Raw genomic sequence first — 19297 nt, 5'->3', positions numbered from 1 at the left:
CATTCCTAGCAATAATGCCTGAAAGTAAAAGCAACAACAAACAAGATGGTTTATTGCTTCTCTGATGTTTCACGCACCATGACAATGCGCATCCTCAGAGCAAATAACATACAAAATTTCATCAGATGAGTGTTGCAACAAGTGCTAGAAGCGATTATTGTCCTGATGAACACCCAAATTTTTCAGTATTCAATAATGCCTGATTACAATAAACTGCTGGCAAATGGCTGATACGATTAACAGATTTCGTCTATTTCACAATTTTTTCACATCTTAACAACTGATAAAGCTTCTTTTTTGCCGATATTGTTTAGCTACAAATTTTGAAAAAATTTGAATTTTTTTGTTTGTAAAAGAAACAGCTCATTCACAATGGTTTGCACCGAAGCCACTGTTAGTATATAATGGACTAATGGTATAGAATAGATACAACATAAAATGATTTTTGACATGGCATTTAGGATAATTTTTCTAGCTTGTTGTAAAAATTCTAAATTTTGACAGGTAATCCTAACTTTTTGAGCATGACTGTATGTCCAAGGCAGGGTTGGAAGTAACGACTAGTTGTCACTATTCGATAGCGTTATTCGTTGCTTTCTGAATATCGAATGCTTATACCCATTCCTTTTAAAAATAAATATCGAATGCGCGTTATTCACTGCTTTTTTATGCAAGCAACGAAATCGTTATTCGTTTTTCGCTAATCTATATTTAGAAGAACTGCTGAATTATTTTTTGTTGTTCACTTACGTTGTCGTCAAAACGAATTTACAAGATTTAGTTTTCGGATTACTATCCGACCTAGTCCCCTTCCGATTTTCGAACCTTAAAGGATTAAGGAAAATTTTGCGGCAACACAGTTCAGAAAAACCATGCAAGTGAGAGTCGTTAACAGTGTTGCCAACCTTGTTATCCCACAAGTTTTGGCTTGTTTTTTTTCGAGTTTGCGTACCTTTTTTTCAGTTTGCGGGTTGCTTGTTTTTTGGCCAGTCAAATTTTTTTAACTTGTTTTTGACACTGAAATTGCGAGGTTTTTATTGTAGTCAACATTGTATCCCTTCTTTTCAAGATAAATATTTCTTGGAATGGCGTAAACAAATGTCATTCTTGAAATAAACATGATGTATGGACTGCAAAGGTTGTATTGAAAATTTTAAACTGCTAAACTGCGTGCTTTATGCTAATTGGTATTGGTTGTAAATTATTGGAATTGATTTGCCTATTTTGGGATTGTTTTTTAGATTCAATTGCTTGTTTTCAAAAGACAACCTGGCATCTCTGATTCTCTGGTCTTTAAATACGCAAATGCAATATTTTTAGTAATTGCTAATCATTGCTTTTTTTAAGTATCGATAGCGGAAAGTCATTGCTTTTTTGGACACAATCGAATAGTGAAATAGTCATTGCTTTTTGACTAACAACTTTCAACCCTGGTCCAAGGTTACAGTCAAACAAGCCACGGCGTGCTTTAACCCTTTGACGACCGTTGGTACATATGTGTACCATGAACTTTTTCCACGATTTCTAATCATTTTCTTGTAGTTATCAAAAAGTATTTGTCTCTAAACGTTTCTTAAATAGATAATCTATTTATAAATAAAAAAATTTGGAAATTGTATTTTGTTTTAGCTTTGCTTTAACTGGTTTTGTTTGGTGAATTGGTCAGGGTTTGAAGCGGTAAACTTTGAAAGATCAACAAGACAAGTAAAAAATAAATATACATATATAATTTTTATTCTACATCAATGTTTAGTGATTAATCTGACTTATCCTATCAGTAAAACCATAAAAAAATTAAAAAACATGTTGCTAGACAATGCTAAACTTTTGTGGTACACATATGTACCAAAGGTCCTAAAGGGTAAATTCTATTAGTCTAATGGAAGGATATAGAGATGTGGGAAAAACTTAAAAATTAAGACTGTTGTTGTGAAATTTTAATATAAATAAAACGTAATATTTTCGGAATGTATTTTAAATCTACATGCAAAGGTAAATTTAACTGCTAGCATTACTTCCGGTTGAAAATTTCTATAATTTGGCGCAAATTATGTCAATAGGCCTACTGCACAAGCAATTATGATTTGCGTCGTCGTCGCTGTGTGAGCCTCTGAAAACACGGAATGGCCCGTTTCGGTGAGTCCGATTCGGTGAGTCCGATTCGATTAGTCCGATTCGGTGAGTCCGATCAATTAGCGGGGGATTTTTTCAATTTTTTTTTAAATTATCGGGTACTGTAGCCTAATTATCATTGCCGTTTTAGGGTTAGGGGTTAGGACTTAGGGTTAGGGGATGGAAGTTAGGAACTCACCGAATCGGACTCACCGAATAGTAGCAGACCCCTGAAAACAGCCCACCTAATCGAATAACTTTACAGACTTTTTGAAGTTAGTTTTCATTTCGCAGAGTGGCGATGAGCCATGAATGTAAAAGTGTTAGCTGTATAGTTAGGGTATTCAACAGGTTATAGGAAGTGCTAGTCCAGCCTAGGGCATCTCAAAATCACTTGAACCTTGCATGCAACGGCTAGGCTAGTCAAGACTAAGCTCAATACTAGTAAAGTTTGTCTCCAAAGCAATACTATTAGGTTTTTCAAAATACAGCTTAGGAATATCAACTTTTCAACAAAGTTTGAATGCATTTTTTCAAAATTTGGGATAAAAACATGCTCAGAACGCACCAAATTTAATGTGATTTTTTAAATTTTTCTAGGAGGAGACCCCCCAGACTCTCCGCGAAGTCGTTCGCCTTCGGCGAACTCAGCGGCAGGCTTTGCCCCCCCCCCAACTATTCATTGCAGCCCCACTGCTCACAAACAGCACCAGCCGCCACTGTGTAAAACCATGTCAGCAATGATACTAAACACATTACCCTTAAGGACCAATGGTGCACATATGTACCACAGCGTAACTTCTATTTGAAATAAAAAATTTAATTTTTTTTCAAATATATACCTCTTTAAAGTGATAAACTTGTAGTAAAAATCATCAATATTTCAATAAAACATGTCTCAAAAGTTTATGGTCCTCAAAGGGCTAATAAGGAAGCATTAATCGTATCGGTAACGAATTCCCGTCAAGGCGTCTAGTAGTGATATATATACGCAGTGGTGAGATGTCCTTGGAAAAGATTTTCCACATTTCTTGCACTCGATTTTTCCTCTGTTCATCTTTTTCTTGCACTATCAACATGAATATTGAGGGCCTCAATTGGTTTCAATATCCCCCGCTCTGATGATGTGCAAACCATGTAGGAACAATGCAGTTAGATAGTTTGCTCCTGATGACTTGACCTGGAAAGCTGGAGCCATTACTTAATGAGTTTAAAAAAATAAACTGGAAACTAGTGTTGGGCGATATTGAAAAAAACAAAACGATACGATATTTGAAAAAATACTCGATATTTCGATACTTTTCGATATTTTTGTTCTAATTAAGAAAAGAGTTTCTCAGTCTTCGAAATTAGTGTCGGAGATTGCCGAGGTGATTGCCGACGCAGATGCATGAATAGGGCATTAGCGTCGGCAATAGAAATGCCCAGGCCACACGAGTGCTTGTAAGGTTAGGGTTAGACATTCCTCCCAGTCGTTATGCCACAGCCATAGATCTGCTCCTTAGTCAACACCCTGATGGAGCTCTGCAAAAGAGGCGTGTGGATGGGTATCAAAGCACGAAAACGGCAAATTGTGGACGCTTCATTGTGAACGGCGAAGACAGTGTAGATTTACAGACAAGCGATGAGCCTCTTGATGTGTCTGATTCCGGTGATGACACGACAACCTCATTCTCCGATGCAGCATCTGATGATTCCGATTCTGACATCTAGTTCTTTATCAAACAGACTTTGTGTTGCTCGCAGTATCCCAATTGTGCTGAAATTACGTTAGTGCATACGTAAATCGAGGCAATCTTCTCGCAGGGAGCTATTAATTTGTTACTGGTACTTGGTTGAGCAATTAACGTTATTTTAATTCAACGGTGCTAGATGTCGAATTAATGTAAAACAAACATAAATTTCTTATTGGGCATTGTTGTTATGCAATATAACCCGCCAGGAAAATTAAATCGATTTGTGCTGACTCGAACGTTGAATCAACCCAAAATTAACTTACTTTTCCTCCCCTGAGTTATTCAACGTGAATTACCGTAACAGCGTGCGTATCGCGTTGTTCGCTACTTTTGGTATTATTACATCACAATAAATCAAACAGTGCGGTCGGGATAGACTACTCTAGTATATTTTTCGCTTCTCGTTTTACATGTTTTGGTACAATTTTTTTCGTAATACACGTAATTGCCGAGGCAGTTTCAACTGTTTCCGTTTGGCCTCGGCAATGTTTTTATAGGGGTTTGCAATTACGAGCTAGGACTGTAATAGTTAAAATATCGAACGATATTGAAATAAATATCGATATTGAAAAGATATCGTATCGTATCGAAAATTCGATATATCGCCCAACACTACTGGAAACTCTTTGTAGCCGATTGGCACACTCAGCATCGCATGGAGGTAGTTCTCGAGTTGGGCGATCTTCTTGTATATATCAAACGTGGTACAACAAAACTGACAATGTTGTAGCCGACTGCACTCGACTGCAAGTTTCATCTTTGTTTAAGTAAACTTAAACAAAGATTATAATACTTACTTTTACTTAAACAGCATTGCTTTATAGGCCAGCTCTTCTAAGGGGGTTACTGAAAGGTTCTCCCGCAATCTCTTTATGGAAAGACGACTATTTGGTTTCAGAGTACGGGGATCTCGAGGTACTAGTTGAGAAGAAATATGAAGACAGGTGAACTTTATTAAATACAACTTACCATTTTTGCAATTTCAGTTTTTAGATCATATGATTAAAGACTGACTAAAAGCAATGCGTGTGTGAAACTTTTTCAAAATAATACTTTTTCTCTGCTTGTCTCAGATTAGTTTGAATTTTGCAATCAATGTTATAACATGGAGATAATTTTGAATAAAAACTTGATTTAACGGAAAAGCTTATTGCTTTCTTTTTGACCAATATTGAAAAGCTAAGCTATCATTACATATTGACCAAAGCTTTAAGGGAGTGATTTTTTACAGAAAGACAGAGCCCAAGAGAATGACAATCAAAGCATTTCTTGACAAATATGAGAAGCGCAACTGGTACGTGGTTTCTGTTTTGCCCAATCTTATGAAAAAGGACATAAAGGTAAGTTTTGTTTGTTTATTTTTCCAACAACTACCAATATGAAGTAAAGCTGTCAAATGTCAACTATTTAAACTTTTCAGTATTCTATTTAAATGCAATTAATTAATTTTACTTTCCATTAAATTAAATGTACAAACAAAAACAGACTGAAAAGTAAATTACCTTTCAAGTTTTGTTTATTTAGTAGGCATAATAATTATGCAGACAGCTATTTTCTTCTAGATGTCTTTAAGCAATCACTCTAGTTAGACAGCATTTGCCTTGTTGGTATAAATACTATAATGAGTACTCAGCCTCTGATAACTAGAAATAATACATATCAACTCCCAAAAATGTTTGAGCTCTTGGTACACTGAGCTTTTTCCAGCATTATCTTCTCTCTGTCTTACACTCTGCACATACAATCCTGATCTTCTCCCTGAATTGGCCCAGTTGGTGAAAGATGGCAAAGGTTCGTTACAAAGTATTTGCAAAAATCCACAATGTCACTAAAGAAACTCTTCGCCGTTGGGTTTCAAGTGCCCCAACAAAAGTAGGTTCTGGTGGTAGAACTGTCTTAACGTTTGACGAAGAACTAGGCCTACTGATTGTGAATGCTTTACAGTACATCTCCAAGTGCGGTTACCCCCAGAGTAGAGATGATGTAAACAACATAGTTCTATTGGCAGGAAGAATCCATTTAAGGATGGAAGACCTAGTAGAGATTGGATGTTGCTCTTTGAAAAGCAACAACAGGTGTATTTAAACGCAGAATGGCCCGTTTCGGCGACTCCAATTTGGCTAATCCGATTCGGCTAGTCCGATTCTGCGAGTTCCCTATTCGGCGAGAGCCTTTTTCGCCGAGTGCCCTATTCGGCGCGTTTTTTAAGTTTTTGAAAGGAAATTATCGGGTACCGTAGCTTAATTATAATTGCCGTTTTTACATCGTTTTAACGTCGCTAAACGTTGAAATCGTGCAGAAAGTAATAAAAATAAAATGTTTAAACTATTAAATTAAAATTCGTCCTGTCAGTTCAGTTGTTTTTATTTCTAACCATCATATCAAAAACAATACACATCAACATAGCAAAGGTAGAAGCGACAAAACGCGAACGTTAAAACGTGCTTGAATTCGTCATGTCAGTACAGTTGTTTTTGTTTCTGATCATGATATCAAATCAATACACGTCAACAATAGCAAAGGTGTAGAAAAAGGTAGATTTTTGTAAATTATGTCAGTGATATTGAAAATGAAAAGCTTGTTCTTTTGACCTTTGATTGGCATAACAGCCATCTAACATACAACACTGTCAAGAATGCCATGTACAATGGTGTCATTATCCTGTGTCTCCCACCAAATTCATCCCATGCACTTCAGCCTCTGGATGTCGGAGTATTCAAAGCTGTGAGATTTATGTGGAAGAAGATTCTTAATGCCTGGTTTGCAGAGTCATGACTGGAAGTCCCTACTCCTAGGTTGCTGTCAAGACTTTGGTCACGTTTAGACACAATAACTGCAATCACCGCATTCCGAGGTGCTGAGTTATATCCTCCAGACAGAAGACCTGTAATGGAAAAGGTTGTACACCTAGAAGAAGATACACAAGATGGGACTTAAGGGACACTAGCAAAGCCCAGCACATCCGCAGACTCACCGAGGAAGTTGCTGCGGAATGCAATTGTTGGAGTAGGGTGTACGGTTTTTTTACAACGTATAGTGAAACCATTGTTTTTTGTCGGGAAATAAGTAATTATGACCACATGTGAAATATTTTTTCTCAACTTCATGGTTTCGAGGTCCCAACTGCCACTTTTCTACATTTAAACAAACCTTATCTGCAGGGTGTACCAAAAAAATAAACGCATGTCTTGATTTGCATTAACTGATCAATTTTTTGCTTCTGCTTCAAAGGCACCAAACCCAATATGGTAGCAAGTGCAATAATTACTTAGAACCGTCCATTTTTTATTATTACGAGAACATGTAAGTTGGAGTACTGAGCACACAAAAAAGTAGATACATTTTTGGTACACACTGTATGAAACCATTAACACTACTACAGTACCATACTACAATGTTCAATGTATATACTCCTTTGGTACTTGTTTACAGCAAAATTTTGAAATATCACTCAGTCAGAAAATAAACATTTTAAACGCTACTTTAACACAAAATGCACATAATCACATCAAAAACGAACAACAAGATTGAAATTTATTGCCGCAACATTCAGGGCTGTGGAGCCAAGCATTTTCTCTGGAGCCGGATCCTTTTTTTTAATGTCTGTGGAGCTGGAGCTACAAAAATTTTATCTGCTCCAGCTTCAGGGTTGGGTAGCCTAATCATGATTAACTTAAAATCAATTAATAATACTGATAAACTGATGACATGAAGCTGCAAAATTAGGGTCCACGTCTTTTAGGCGTAGACAGTTAGGCGCCGGTCAAATAGGCGCGCACACTGTGGCGTCTGGATATTTAGGTGCGCAGCACTGTGGCGCCCGTTCATTTCGGTGCTATTCCTAGTAAAGTCTGCAGATTGTATCAGCTTGGCAGGTAGGGCAATGTTTTTCGTACGAAATGTTGTATTGAACAGAAAAATATATATGTTGTTTTGTTAATGCGCGTGTGGAGATGAGGTGCGGGACAACGTTCTACTACTCTTGATATTAGCACATCTCCACAGGACATTTGCTATGCATCCTGAACACAGGTTGCACTTGCAGCCAGATGGAATTATACTTAATTTGTTATCTTTCGCAATTACTTCTACTAGGGATGGATTGGTCATGTGGCGAGTTCGTATGAGATTTTTTTACTAAGGTTTAGTGTAGTTATTATTTGACTCAATAAAAGTGAATTCAGTCATGTTCGGAAACTTGAATAATTTATTAATAACGCTATCGCCGACGCACACCTGGACTAACAAATAAATGCCGAACACGCGCATTAAAATGCAATATATTTTTCTGTTCAATATAACATTTTGTGTGAAAAGCATTGCCGGTTTAAGCAGCTTCAGTGCTTCACTCACGGAAGCCATGACATATTTTTCTGTTCAATACAACATTTTGTGTGAAAAGCATTGCCCTACCTTCCAAGCTGATACAATCTGCAGACTTTACTAGGAATAGAACCTAATGGACCGGGCACCACAGTGCTCCGCACCTAAATATCCAGATGACACAGTGTGAGCGCCTATTTGACCGGCGCCTAACTGTCTGCGCCTAAAAGACTTGCTCCCCAAATTTACTACTTAATGTGCTTGCCCCTTTAAACAGAATTTTACTGTATATATAATGCTACAATGCAAATTACTAAACCGTTGTGTCCTACTGTGGTAAATGCTATAAACATACTTAATGGAGCTGGAGCAATTTTTTTAAAAATTTGCAGCACTGGAGCTATTGCATGAATGCTTGATAGCTTTGGAGTAGGAGCTTTTCAATAAATGCTTGATGGTGCTGGAGCCGGAGCCAATGCTCTCTTACAGTGGCTGAACAGCCCTGGCAACATTGAATGCTGCAAGTAATCAGTGCATCATCGAAATAACATAACCTCTTATTCTGTCATCACTCATCAACCTCATTATTTTTTTTCCTGTGCCTGCAGTGCTTATCAGTACCAGGCCTCGAAATTCACAGCGGACATGTCCGCCGTCACAGCATGTGATGTCCGCGGGAAGTACCATCTAGATCGGTCATATTTGTCTGCCGAGAAATAACACAGGAACTAGCGATACAAATCGCCATTGCATAGCACAAACAATTGTTGGAAGAATATAATTTCCCGCGCATCTAGAAAATGTTAATACTGGATCCCTTAGCTTCCATTCAAGCAGGAAAACTTACAATTTTTACGTTGCTTCAACGATGGATGACATTGAATCAGCATAACAAAGGTGAATTCTTTGCTACGAGAGTATCGGTACTTCTACACTAATCACGCGCAGCTTAGTTCAAGTGTTACATAATAATGTTTAGCTTTGATCTCCGAGTAATATTGATGGCAAGGTTGGTTACAAAATTAGATGATACCAGTAGGCTATTACAGCAAGATGCAACAAAATTTGTTAAGTTTTAGTGTAACTGTAAGAAAGAAAAAAAGGCCCAGGGAAAATTCTGAAAGTGAGAACGAGGGCGATTGAACCTACTTGCTCTTCGAAAGCAAAAATAAACTTAAAAAAAAGAAGCCTAGTGAAACTTTGCACAGCAGAAAACAGTAGCATTAGTGTAGAAGTTTTCCGACTCGTGCCCCGAGCATTGTGACGCAAGAAGCCACACGACCTCGTTCGGTGAAAGTTAATCAGTTATCCGCATATTATGTGGCTACAAGGTACTTTGACTCTTCAAGAGCACGTCGTTGTTCTGATGAAAGCCTTTCAGAGTCACTTCGCTGAAATTTTAAAAAGCCTTCCAAACCGTAGCTATAGTTCTCAAATGGCGAAGAATTATCAAAATAAAGTGATTAAGCATGACGATCGACGTTATAACTTGTGTGTCCGCCGTGAGACTTAATTTATCCACCGAGATAGCTGCTCAGACCGGACACGTTTGTCCGCCGTCAACAAAAACGAATTTCGAGGCCTGCAGTACTATCATTTACTTTTACTTCAGTAATTCATTTTTTCACCAAACCAATTGCTCTTTCATTTGACATATGTTTTTTTTTAATGAATGCCAGTTGTTTGGAGTAGCGAGTGATAAGCATGGTGAACATTGCGTGGTTAATGTCATGAAAAGAGGCAAGTTTCTTTTTATTTCTCAGCAACTTTTGAGTTGCTTCTATATTTAATGGGTTGGTTAATGGGTAACTCCTAGTTTCAGAGACTACTAAGTACCGTACTGAGTGACTCAGTGTTAGTCACAAAACGGCTGGGATGGGAAGCTGCACATCCAAGCAACTGCTCTCCATGTTTGTCAATTTTGATTGACCCGTTTGAGTTGACTACCTACCAAGGCTACTAGCAAACAGTACTAACAGTGCTGAACCATGTCACCGACAATCTGTAAACCAAAGAGTTCAATATATTATGGTATTCCTTATAACATTGAAGCAAGGCTAAAGGATTTTTGGTTTGCTAATGAGATTATTGAACTTGCAATTATAGTGCAGGTAGGGATGGGAAAAATAGAATAATTAGCTATTCTAGAATACTGAAACCGAATTAAGAACACAGATAGCTATTCTAGAATAATTGACAGTTTTTACCACCGACACATTTTAATGATTTTTATGACTTTACAAAAACAATGAACATCACAAAAATTGCTTATTGCAGTGTAACAAGTTTAGGCTTTCTAATTTTTCACCAGTCAAACGACATCTCAACGTGGTGGCAGTTAAACCTGCACTTGAAAATCATCTCTCTGAAGAAGCTGCTAGCTGCATGCTTAGCACATGTGGCAGGTACACAAAAATATTTTGAAACTAACTATAACACAAGAAAATTGTTTTTTGTTTGCTTTCCACCAAACAAGAGCGTTTTCAACAGATGTAGTGGATGCTTTCAACAACGTGAGATATATATCTATTTCTGAAGGTAAGGAAGCCAAATTTACTGATTCATCTTCACTACTGCAAGTAGCATCTTCAATCCCACAGCTCAACAAGTCGTCCATGTCACTGTACTGCCTTAGTAAAAGCCAAGACAAAGCCAACTACCCATTACATACTTCTGCAGGGGATGGTCGCTAACCCACACACTCTGTGTGTCTTGCCTTATGTTGGGTTGCTCAGCAAAGGCAAGTCGACCCTTGTGTTCTACCAAAAACAACTTAGGTTCGTGGTACCGAAATAGAAAAAATTCCGAAATTGGATTAAGCTGTTTCGCGCCACATAACACCCCACCAGTGTCTGACACGCAAAGGTAGAGCGCCCTGCGTTGTTCTAAACGTCGGTGGGTTACCAGTGCAGGGAGGGTCCCTAATCCTCACATCCTGTGGTCGACGTTGCCTTACATGCGAGAGTGGAAGGTTCCGATGTTGGGTTGCTCAGCGAAGTCGACCCTTGTGTTCTACCAGAAACAACTTAGGTTTGTGGTACCGAACTAGACCAAAATCCCGAAAGCGGATTAAGCTGTTTCGTGCCATACTTTTGCAATACTGTGAGGACTACAAAGCGCTTGACAAGAAAGATCTCTTTAGTGCAAACACTGAAACTCGTGCGTTTTTCCTATGCCGCAACCCACTAAATCGATAAACAATTCTACTTTCGCTGCAGCGAATTTGTTGCGACCAAACAGAGTAGTACGAAGTCGATTGTCAAAGCTGTTTCAATTATCCGATTTTATATGCATTTTGAAACCAGTTAGGCTCTACAACCGGTTATTCTATATTCAGTATTATATTTTGCCCATCCCTAAGTGCAGATCAAGACCCTCGTTCTATTCATAAAGCTGACTTGTACACTTTTGGGGCCCTTGCAGCCACTGTTTGGAGCCCATCCAGCCACTGTTTGAGGCCCATCCAGCCCTGTAGCTCTTTGAACCCCACGCTAGTGACCACTGTGGCACACTTTTGTATATATCTAACTTTTTATGTTATCCATACTAACTGCTAAAACCTTCAGAGTCCTTTTTAGTGGTTAAAATTCTACTCCCCAGTACCATGATTTTACACGAAATTTCTTTATTGAGTTGGGACCTTGAGTTGTTGGAGTAGAAAAAATTATTTGAGATTATGAGTTTTTAGCTTATTTCCCGACAAAAAATTGGTTTTATTGGAAAATTTGAAAAAAAGTTTTGAAGCCGTACACCCTATTGTTGGAGTAATAAATCCAACCTCATCACGAACAACTGTAACAGCCATGGAACATAAAAAAAGAGTATGAGTCCAGGCACATGCAGGAGAAGTATTGACAGAAGAAGATGCGCTGAAAAGACTACTAGAAGAAGAAAGACTTCGTAAAGAGAAGAAGTTGAAACTGAACAAGAGTAACATGTCAATTTCAGTTAAAAGGCCTGCAAAGAAACAGCTTGTGGCTAGACTTTCACATATGGCCAAAAAGAAGTTATCCTACAGCGATTCATTTGTTACTGCATCATCTAGTTGTAATGACAGCAGTTCAGGTGAGGAAGAAGCAGTGTTGATAACCAAAGTTAAAACAATTGAAAGAAGGTGTTACATGCGTTGCTGTCATCTATGAAGGATCTTATTTCCCACGGCTAGTTACAAAGGTTGAAAAGACTTGTGTTGAAGTTAGTTGCATGATAAGAAGCAGTCCCATTGTCTGGAAGTGGCCTGAACATCAGGATCTACGTGATAATCCATTAGATGATGTTGTCTCCATCATCCAACCCCTAGCTACTTGTGGCAGTCGTGGCCAATGTAGTGTGCCCGAAATTGAGAAATACTGGAAAGTCTGACTAGTGTAAATGACAATTCTTGTGATCCGTGTGAAAATACAAAGTGAAGTAATTACAATATTAGACTATTTGTTTGATGTTTCCAACCTGTCTCGTTGGTTTTGTATATAGCATGATTGTATAGTATCCTATTTCAATTGTCAGCTATAGACCCTGCTGTTTGACTTGGCCCCTTCTACTCTGTTTATGACTGCCAGTTTAAAATTGAACATTTGTAAAATGTTCCCATATTCATATCGTTCAATTTTAGTTGCAAAAAAGAGCAGTGCAAATTATGTGTTCTACCTTTATCTGAAAAGGGCGAAAAAGGCCTTTATGGCTAAAATTGTTGAGCATCACTTTGACAAAATACATGCCACTCAATAGGCCTGTGATAGAATAGCAAAAATGAAGTTCTTTCCTTACCATTTCGACGTATAGAAGTTGTGGCCCATTTGACCCCACAGCTGATGGGGTCAAATAGGCCACACCTACCCCAGCTTAGCACATTTTTTCATGTTTTTGCAAGTTTTTAATTTTCTAAAAAATGTCTTATTTCATTACTGAAAGGTGTAGCCTAATGCCCCGTGGTAAAATATATTTTTTTTAAATATCATCGTAAGTTTTATGTGTCAAAAAAACTGAAAAAGTGTTCCGTTTGACCCTGCATGACCTTATCCTACCGTGTGGTGCTGTGGGCTATACCTATCGATTGTGACATCCACCATTTGTTTGACTGTTTTACATCCCAATAAACTATGTCATTAAAATTTCCCAAGTCTCTTTCCTGGTAAGAAATAGAAAGAATCGTGACAATCAGCAATAAACTGGTATTGGACTTAGAAGTTTTAACATTATATACTCTGTTGCTGTTTCCTAAAATAAACAAGTGTCCAAGGTTCGAGTTAAACAAGCCATAGGCATGCTGCGATGAGGAAGTGTTAATCGGATTGATCAGGAATTTGCGTCAAGTTGTCTAATGGTGAGATGTACCCTGTGATAAACTATGTCCTTGTGACAGATCGGTCGTTACAGGATGTCCTGTTCCCTGCTGTATATGTAGTTCGCAGTGTGCTGTGTGTTGTCACAGTCAACACAGAGTAAAACATTATTTTGAATTGTTAATATTGATTGCAGGTACCAAAACCATTGATGTGTGGTACTCTTTCAAAAAATTTACAAGAATTGAATTTATGGATGGGCACCCACGGCACTCGGTATGTTGTTTGTGATCGATTTTTTCTTTCTTGTCGAACGACCAAAAGTTCTGCGTTTGTTTGTCGAATAGTAATATGACGTCACAAGAGTCAGATTATAAGCGTTTGGCCGCGAGTTACCGCACAAGTTGTGTGGTATCAGAGTCACTTACTTAAGCTTTTAATCGCACGCTGTTTGAGTGATTGCAAAGGAGTATCAAGCGCTAAGTTATGTACCTACCGGACATGTATACAGCCCTCGAAATTAGCTTGTATCTACGACAGCAAAAACATTGCCGTCGCCAAATCAACAAACCTTGATTACGGCGGCAATTGCGGTATGCTTTAATGTTTAATCAAACGAAATTTTATGCGCTTCTTCATCGCGTGTCACACGGCGGTAGCCCAGAGCATCACGCAAGCTATTTTATGCGCTGACAATGCTCAAGATTGTGAACTGTAGAAAGTTTGCAACCTTATAAATACCGGCTTATTGTTACGCAAAGTTATTCTTTCATTGAATGCTTATTGTTTACCGGTGTAGTTGCGAATATAAATCATGGTGAAGGAAGGTACAGTTAAAAAGTGGAATTTACCTGCTATAGATTATCAAACAGAAGGAAAAGTTATTGTGGTGTTTTGCAAAATTTGTAAAGAATTTTATGACGGAAACAAATCGGAATTAGAAAAGCTACAGGGTCAAGTTGAAAAAGTAGGGTGTCCGACAAATTGTTCGTAAGCAATTGTTCGTAAAATTAATTCTTCGTAAAACAATTTTTCCTAAAGCATTTTTTTCGTGCATGCAGTTAAAATTTGATGTATACGAAGAAATGCTTTACGAAGAATTGTTTTACGGATTTCATTTTACGACAAACAGTTTACGAACAATTGTTTTACGAACAATTGCTTACCAACAATTGCTTTACGAACAATTGCTTACGAACAATTTGCCTATAACCAAAAGTAGTATGAAATTCGATAAATGGTTCTTGATAAATGGTTCGATAATTTGGCAAAAAAATGCAAACAACATCAACATTCACATTAAATTGTTACACACATTTGTTCTTTTAATAATCGGTTTCAAAGTAATAAATTCCTTTTATCATATCAATGAACATATTGTATAAGCATGAATAGAAATGTAAAACGCCGTGCAATTTAAGGGTAAGATGTTCGCGTTTCAGAAAAGCTGTCCCGGCAGTTACGGCCCGCCAGTATATTTCATTTTATCAAATTGGCCCACGGCTCAAAAAGGTTGGCGACCCCTGCTATACGCAGACTTCTTCCATTTTCATCCACTTAGGCCTACTTGTGCGGAAATGTTTTTTCTATTCTCATGAACATAAAGACAAAATCTAAACACAAACTTGACTGTAAAGCCGATCTGAAATGTGCATTTTCTGCTACTAATCCTCGAATTAAACATTTAGTATCTAAAAAAACAGTTACATCTTTCGCATTAATGCAACTTACCTGGAAGCGAATTGCTGTTGTGCTTAAGGTTTTTTGATTTTGAAACAAGGTGGAGCGCGACTTTTGTTAGAATTGTAAAAAGGGGGGGCGTGTCACAAAAAGTTTCAGAACCACTGCTCTAGGAGGTCCGTGCACCACCGGATGAAAACCGGTGCTATACATAAACTATGTGATATGCACATGGGCAGTTAAATATCGAAATGATTAGCATACTTATGTACCAGCTGTTAGTGTTGTGGCTCCCACACAATGCCACTCGTGTGTTGTTGACCAGTACTTTATGTTTTGTGCCTTGCTTCAGATCAATGTTGCATTACGATGCTGACAACATACTCCATTGCCTCGTTGCCGGAAGAAAAGATTGGATTCTTATCCATCCTCGAAACAAGTTCAGGTCCGACATGGCCATGAATAATCCGGGACAGGTGCGAAGTTGGTTACGTGCTTTATTTGTGTGCTGTGACAAAAAATAAATACGATTTACTGTGTTTCACTTTTTGTTTCGTTTTGATTTTAATCATATAGCATATAGCATGCAACAAGTTTGTTTTGCTTATATGATAATAACCTGCGTTTTAGCATTGTATCTGTCGCAGTTCTTCAGTTAAAGATGGAAGGGAATGCAAAATGCACCGTACAAATGCACCGTTTTGACATTAATAGCACAGGAACATGAAGCAACTGCAAACCTCTTGCTAGACCAGAATAGTTGACAGTATCCTCAAACACTTTACTCCGACCAGGATCAGAGTTGCTCCGTAAAGATTTAGCAAAGCTCAATTGTTTTCACACTGGAGTGAGACATTTTAATTGTAGTGCGGTATGTTTCAATGGGGTCTTGCTAAATCATTATCCTGTTTATGTGGATCAACCTCCCAAACCGCACAACACATCATTCATCACTGCCCCATTTACGGATCTCGAAATGGAAATACCAATCTTACAGCACTTGATTGTAACACAGTCCAGAGGGTGTAGTGCCTGGAATGGATGGATTACCGTGACTACTACCAACTTCATATGCACGGAATGGCCCGTTTTGGCGAGTCCGATTCGGCGAGTTTCCTATTATTAATTTTTGAAAAGAAATTATCGGGTACCGTAGCCTAATTATCATTGCCGTTTTTACATCGTTTTAACGTCGCTAAACATTGAAATCGTGCAGAAAAAATAAAAATAAAATGTTTGAACTATTAAATTAAAATTCGTCATGTTTATATCACTCGTCATGTTTATGTCTATAAGTTAGTACTTTTGAATAGTTAAAATGATTAGTTTGAATTAACATATGTGTGGCCTACAGCTTGGATTGAAAGGAAATTATCGGGTACCGTAGCCTAGTTATCCCGACCAACAAAAATTTGTTCCAAGAACCCAGTTAGCCTAACGATTCATTTTTACATTGTAGTAACAGAATGAAAAGGCTAACCAAATGTGTGGCTGTGGCCTACAGCTTGGATTGAAAGGAAATTATCGGGTACCATAGCCTAGTTATCCCGACCAGCAGAAATTGCCATTTTTACATCATTTTAATGTCGCTAAACGTTGAAATCGTGTAGAAAAGGGAACTTTTGCTGACTAGGATACATTGAAACTGAGAAACATGCACAGAAGCCCTTCGATTTGTTCCAAGAACCCAGTTAGCCTAACAGTTCATTTTTTCATTGATCCAACGTCTGAATACATTGAATCACCCAGTTGGCCTATCGTTTTTCTTTACATTGGATTTCATGTCTGAATAGGTTGATTCTATGTAAAAAAAAATTCAAAAAGTGACAAGTTTCCCGAAGTTATTACTTTGAGAGTCTCGCATTCAAAAACTTGGTTGTGATGTCATAAAAGACTCAGAAAAATAAACGTTGCAGGAAACCGGTTCAGTGTGACCATGCGGATTCAGAAAAAGTATATAAATAACAAATAACAATAGAGATATAATTAAATGTAATAAACTATAGACATACTACTTCTGTTCAAATAAACTTTGTTTAATCAATTTCATTTCCAAAAGTTACAAGTGAAATAATTTTATGGCGATTTAAATGCAATTATACTGTATTTTCACCAAAAAGGTAGTGATAAAAATGCAAAAAAATTGTAGTCAAAAGCAAATTAAGGAGAAAGATTATAGTTGCAACAATTTGTATAAAACATTAAAGCTACAGAAGTAAATTTGTTTTAATGATACGAATTTTAGTACAAAAAATAAAAAGTTCTGGCAGCACTACTTCTAAAAATATAGTTAGGCTAGGTAAGTAGGTAATTTGATGACAAAAATGACTAATATATTCTAAGTTTGCATACAGACGGTGACGTAGGAATCCAAGAACCCAATTAGCCTAACAGTTTGTATTTACATTGATTCGATGTCTGAATATTGAATAATATTCAATCGTCGGATTTCCAGAAGGCGTCGTTGGATTTTCAAAAAATCGCCGAATAGGGAACTCGCCGAAACAGACTAGCCGAATCGGATTCGCCGAATCGGACTCGCCGAATAGTAGCAGACCCTCATATGCAAGAGTGCACTTTTATGATGAGTTTACTTCATTAAAATTGTTTCTTATTTTGGTCATCCACAATGAAAAGGCAACTTTTGACAGCATATTGTCAAAGCTCACCAAAACTCTTAAATCCTGTATTTTTTATGTAGATCTCGGGATTTTCTCTTCTTGACGTCGACAACATTAACCTTCATAACAGCCCTGATGTGGCCGAGATACCATGGGAGTATGCTTCACTGTACCCGGGAGACTGCATCTACATTCCGCCTCAGTATATGCATCAGGTGCAAGTGGTGACATATTCACAGTTTAAGATTAAGTTAGCAGTTAACAGACCAGCCACCACAGGTGATTACTTTTACATTGTTCCAACATCTGCTTGAAGTGATGTAAAAAAAACCTTGTACTTGCAAGTTGGTCGTGCCAATTAAACAATTTTTGCACTGTGACTGTTTATTCCAAAGAATGTTGCTGTCACATGCAAGCTCAATCTTTGTCTTTGCAAGCTCATTTGACCATTCAATGGTTGTTGTAAATTTTTTTCATAAATGACTTGATGGCCAGTGCCCTATTGTTTGTTTGGTATTATTTTTTTGTATCCGTTATGCCAACGTTTTTTGAGTAATTGGTTAATGGGGGCGAGCTTGTCAAAAGAAATGAAGGTTACATATATACAGGCTCATTCAGCTTAATTTGGGCTTTAGTATATTTTTTTCGTAATTTCATGATTTCAAGGATGAAAAAGGTAAAATTATTATTTTAACTTTATTAATATAATCCTTACAGTACAGTCTATTTAGCACAATTATTCAACATTAAACCGTGAACAACTTCTCTTTGCTTCGTGGTATTGAGATTTTGGAATGCTCTTCAAATGGCTGCTTTAAGAGAGTTGAGGTTAGGGTGTGGAATTGAGTTAGACTGTCCTTCAATCACACTAAATAGCCAATAGTTACAAGCTACGAGGCCAAGTGTCTTGCGGGAAAAACATGGGAAGATTCTCCTTCAGATAAGTCTGGACTTTTTTTGCTCCATGCGCTGGCATCTTGAAGCAAGTCTTGAACATGCATGACTTTGGTAGCATCCAGTGCTTCCACTTTTGACAATTGATAAATCCTCTTCAGTTTCCTTTTTTATCCTGAAAAATCCCTTTTTTCTCAGTTGGGAATCCTTCAAAATTTCCTTCATAAGCGAGGTTATTTTTGACGTTATTTAAGTTAAAAAAAGTGCCAATACAACTTTAAAGTTACTTTAATCTCACCTAAGTTACGTTTTAACCTGAAAGAACAGAAAATCAGTGAATTGAAGAAGTGGTAGCCTACAGCAGGGTTTCCCAAACTGTGGTCCGCGGACCATTGGTGGTCCGTGACGACTGCACAGGTGGTCCGTGGCAATATGACAAGAAATTAAAAAGTCACACATATACGTAGTACGCAGTAGCCTACGTACCCTGTCAAAGATAATTGCCGCAGTTCTTTACAACAAATGATTTCGAAAGCTTTTGCTATCCAGTATCGTAAATCTTACTTGTTGCACCTTGGTTGCAGTTAAAAAGTTGTTTACGAAAAATTCTCATATGCCTCAAAACAAAATAACAGCATTCATAAAGAAA

At 37.6% G+C, this 19297-nt stretch overlaps 1 protein-coding gene across 2 annotated transcripts in view; it reads left to right on the top strand.

Moving 5' to 3' along the window:
* Positions 1-19297, top strand: part of LOC145769367 (uncharacterized) — an 82403-nt gene that overhangs the window by 11456 nt on the left and 51650 nt on the right. For both annotated transcript variants that reach the window (XM_082580984.1, XM_082580983.1), the window contains exons 2-6: positions 4673-4792; positions 5080-5188; positions 13650-13729; positions 15486-15609; positions 17835-17969. In XM_082580984.1, coding sequence (XP_082437110.1) covers positions 4673-4792; positions 5080-5188; positions 13650-13729; positions 15486-15609; positions 17835-17969 — 568 coding nt within the window. The remainder of the gene's footprint in view (positions 1-4672; positions 4793-5079; positions 5189-13649; positions 13730-15485; positions 15610-17834; positions 17970-19297) is intronic.

This window comes from Aplidium turbinatum, chromosome 4 (genome assembly GCF_918807975.1).
Source record: "Aplidium turbinatum chromosome 4, kaAplTurb1.1, whole genome shotgun sequence".
NCBI lineage: Eukaryota > Metazoa > Chordata > Ascidiacea > Aplousobranchia > Polyclinidae > Aplidium > Aplidium turbinatum.
The sequence above is the reverse complement of the archived record's forward strand: the minus strand, read 5'-3'. Positions and strand labels throughout refer to the sequence as shown.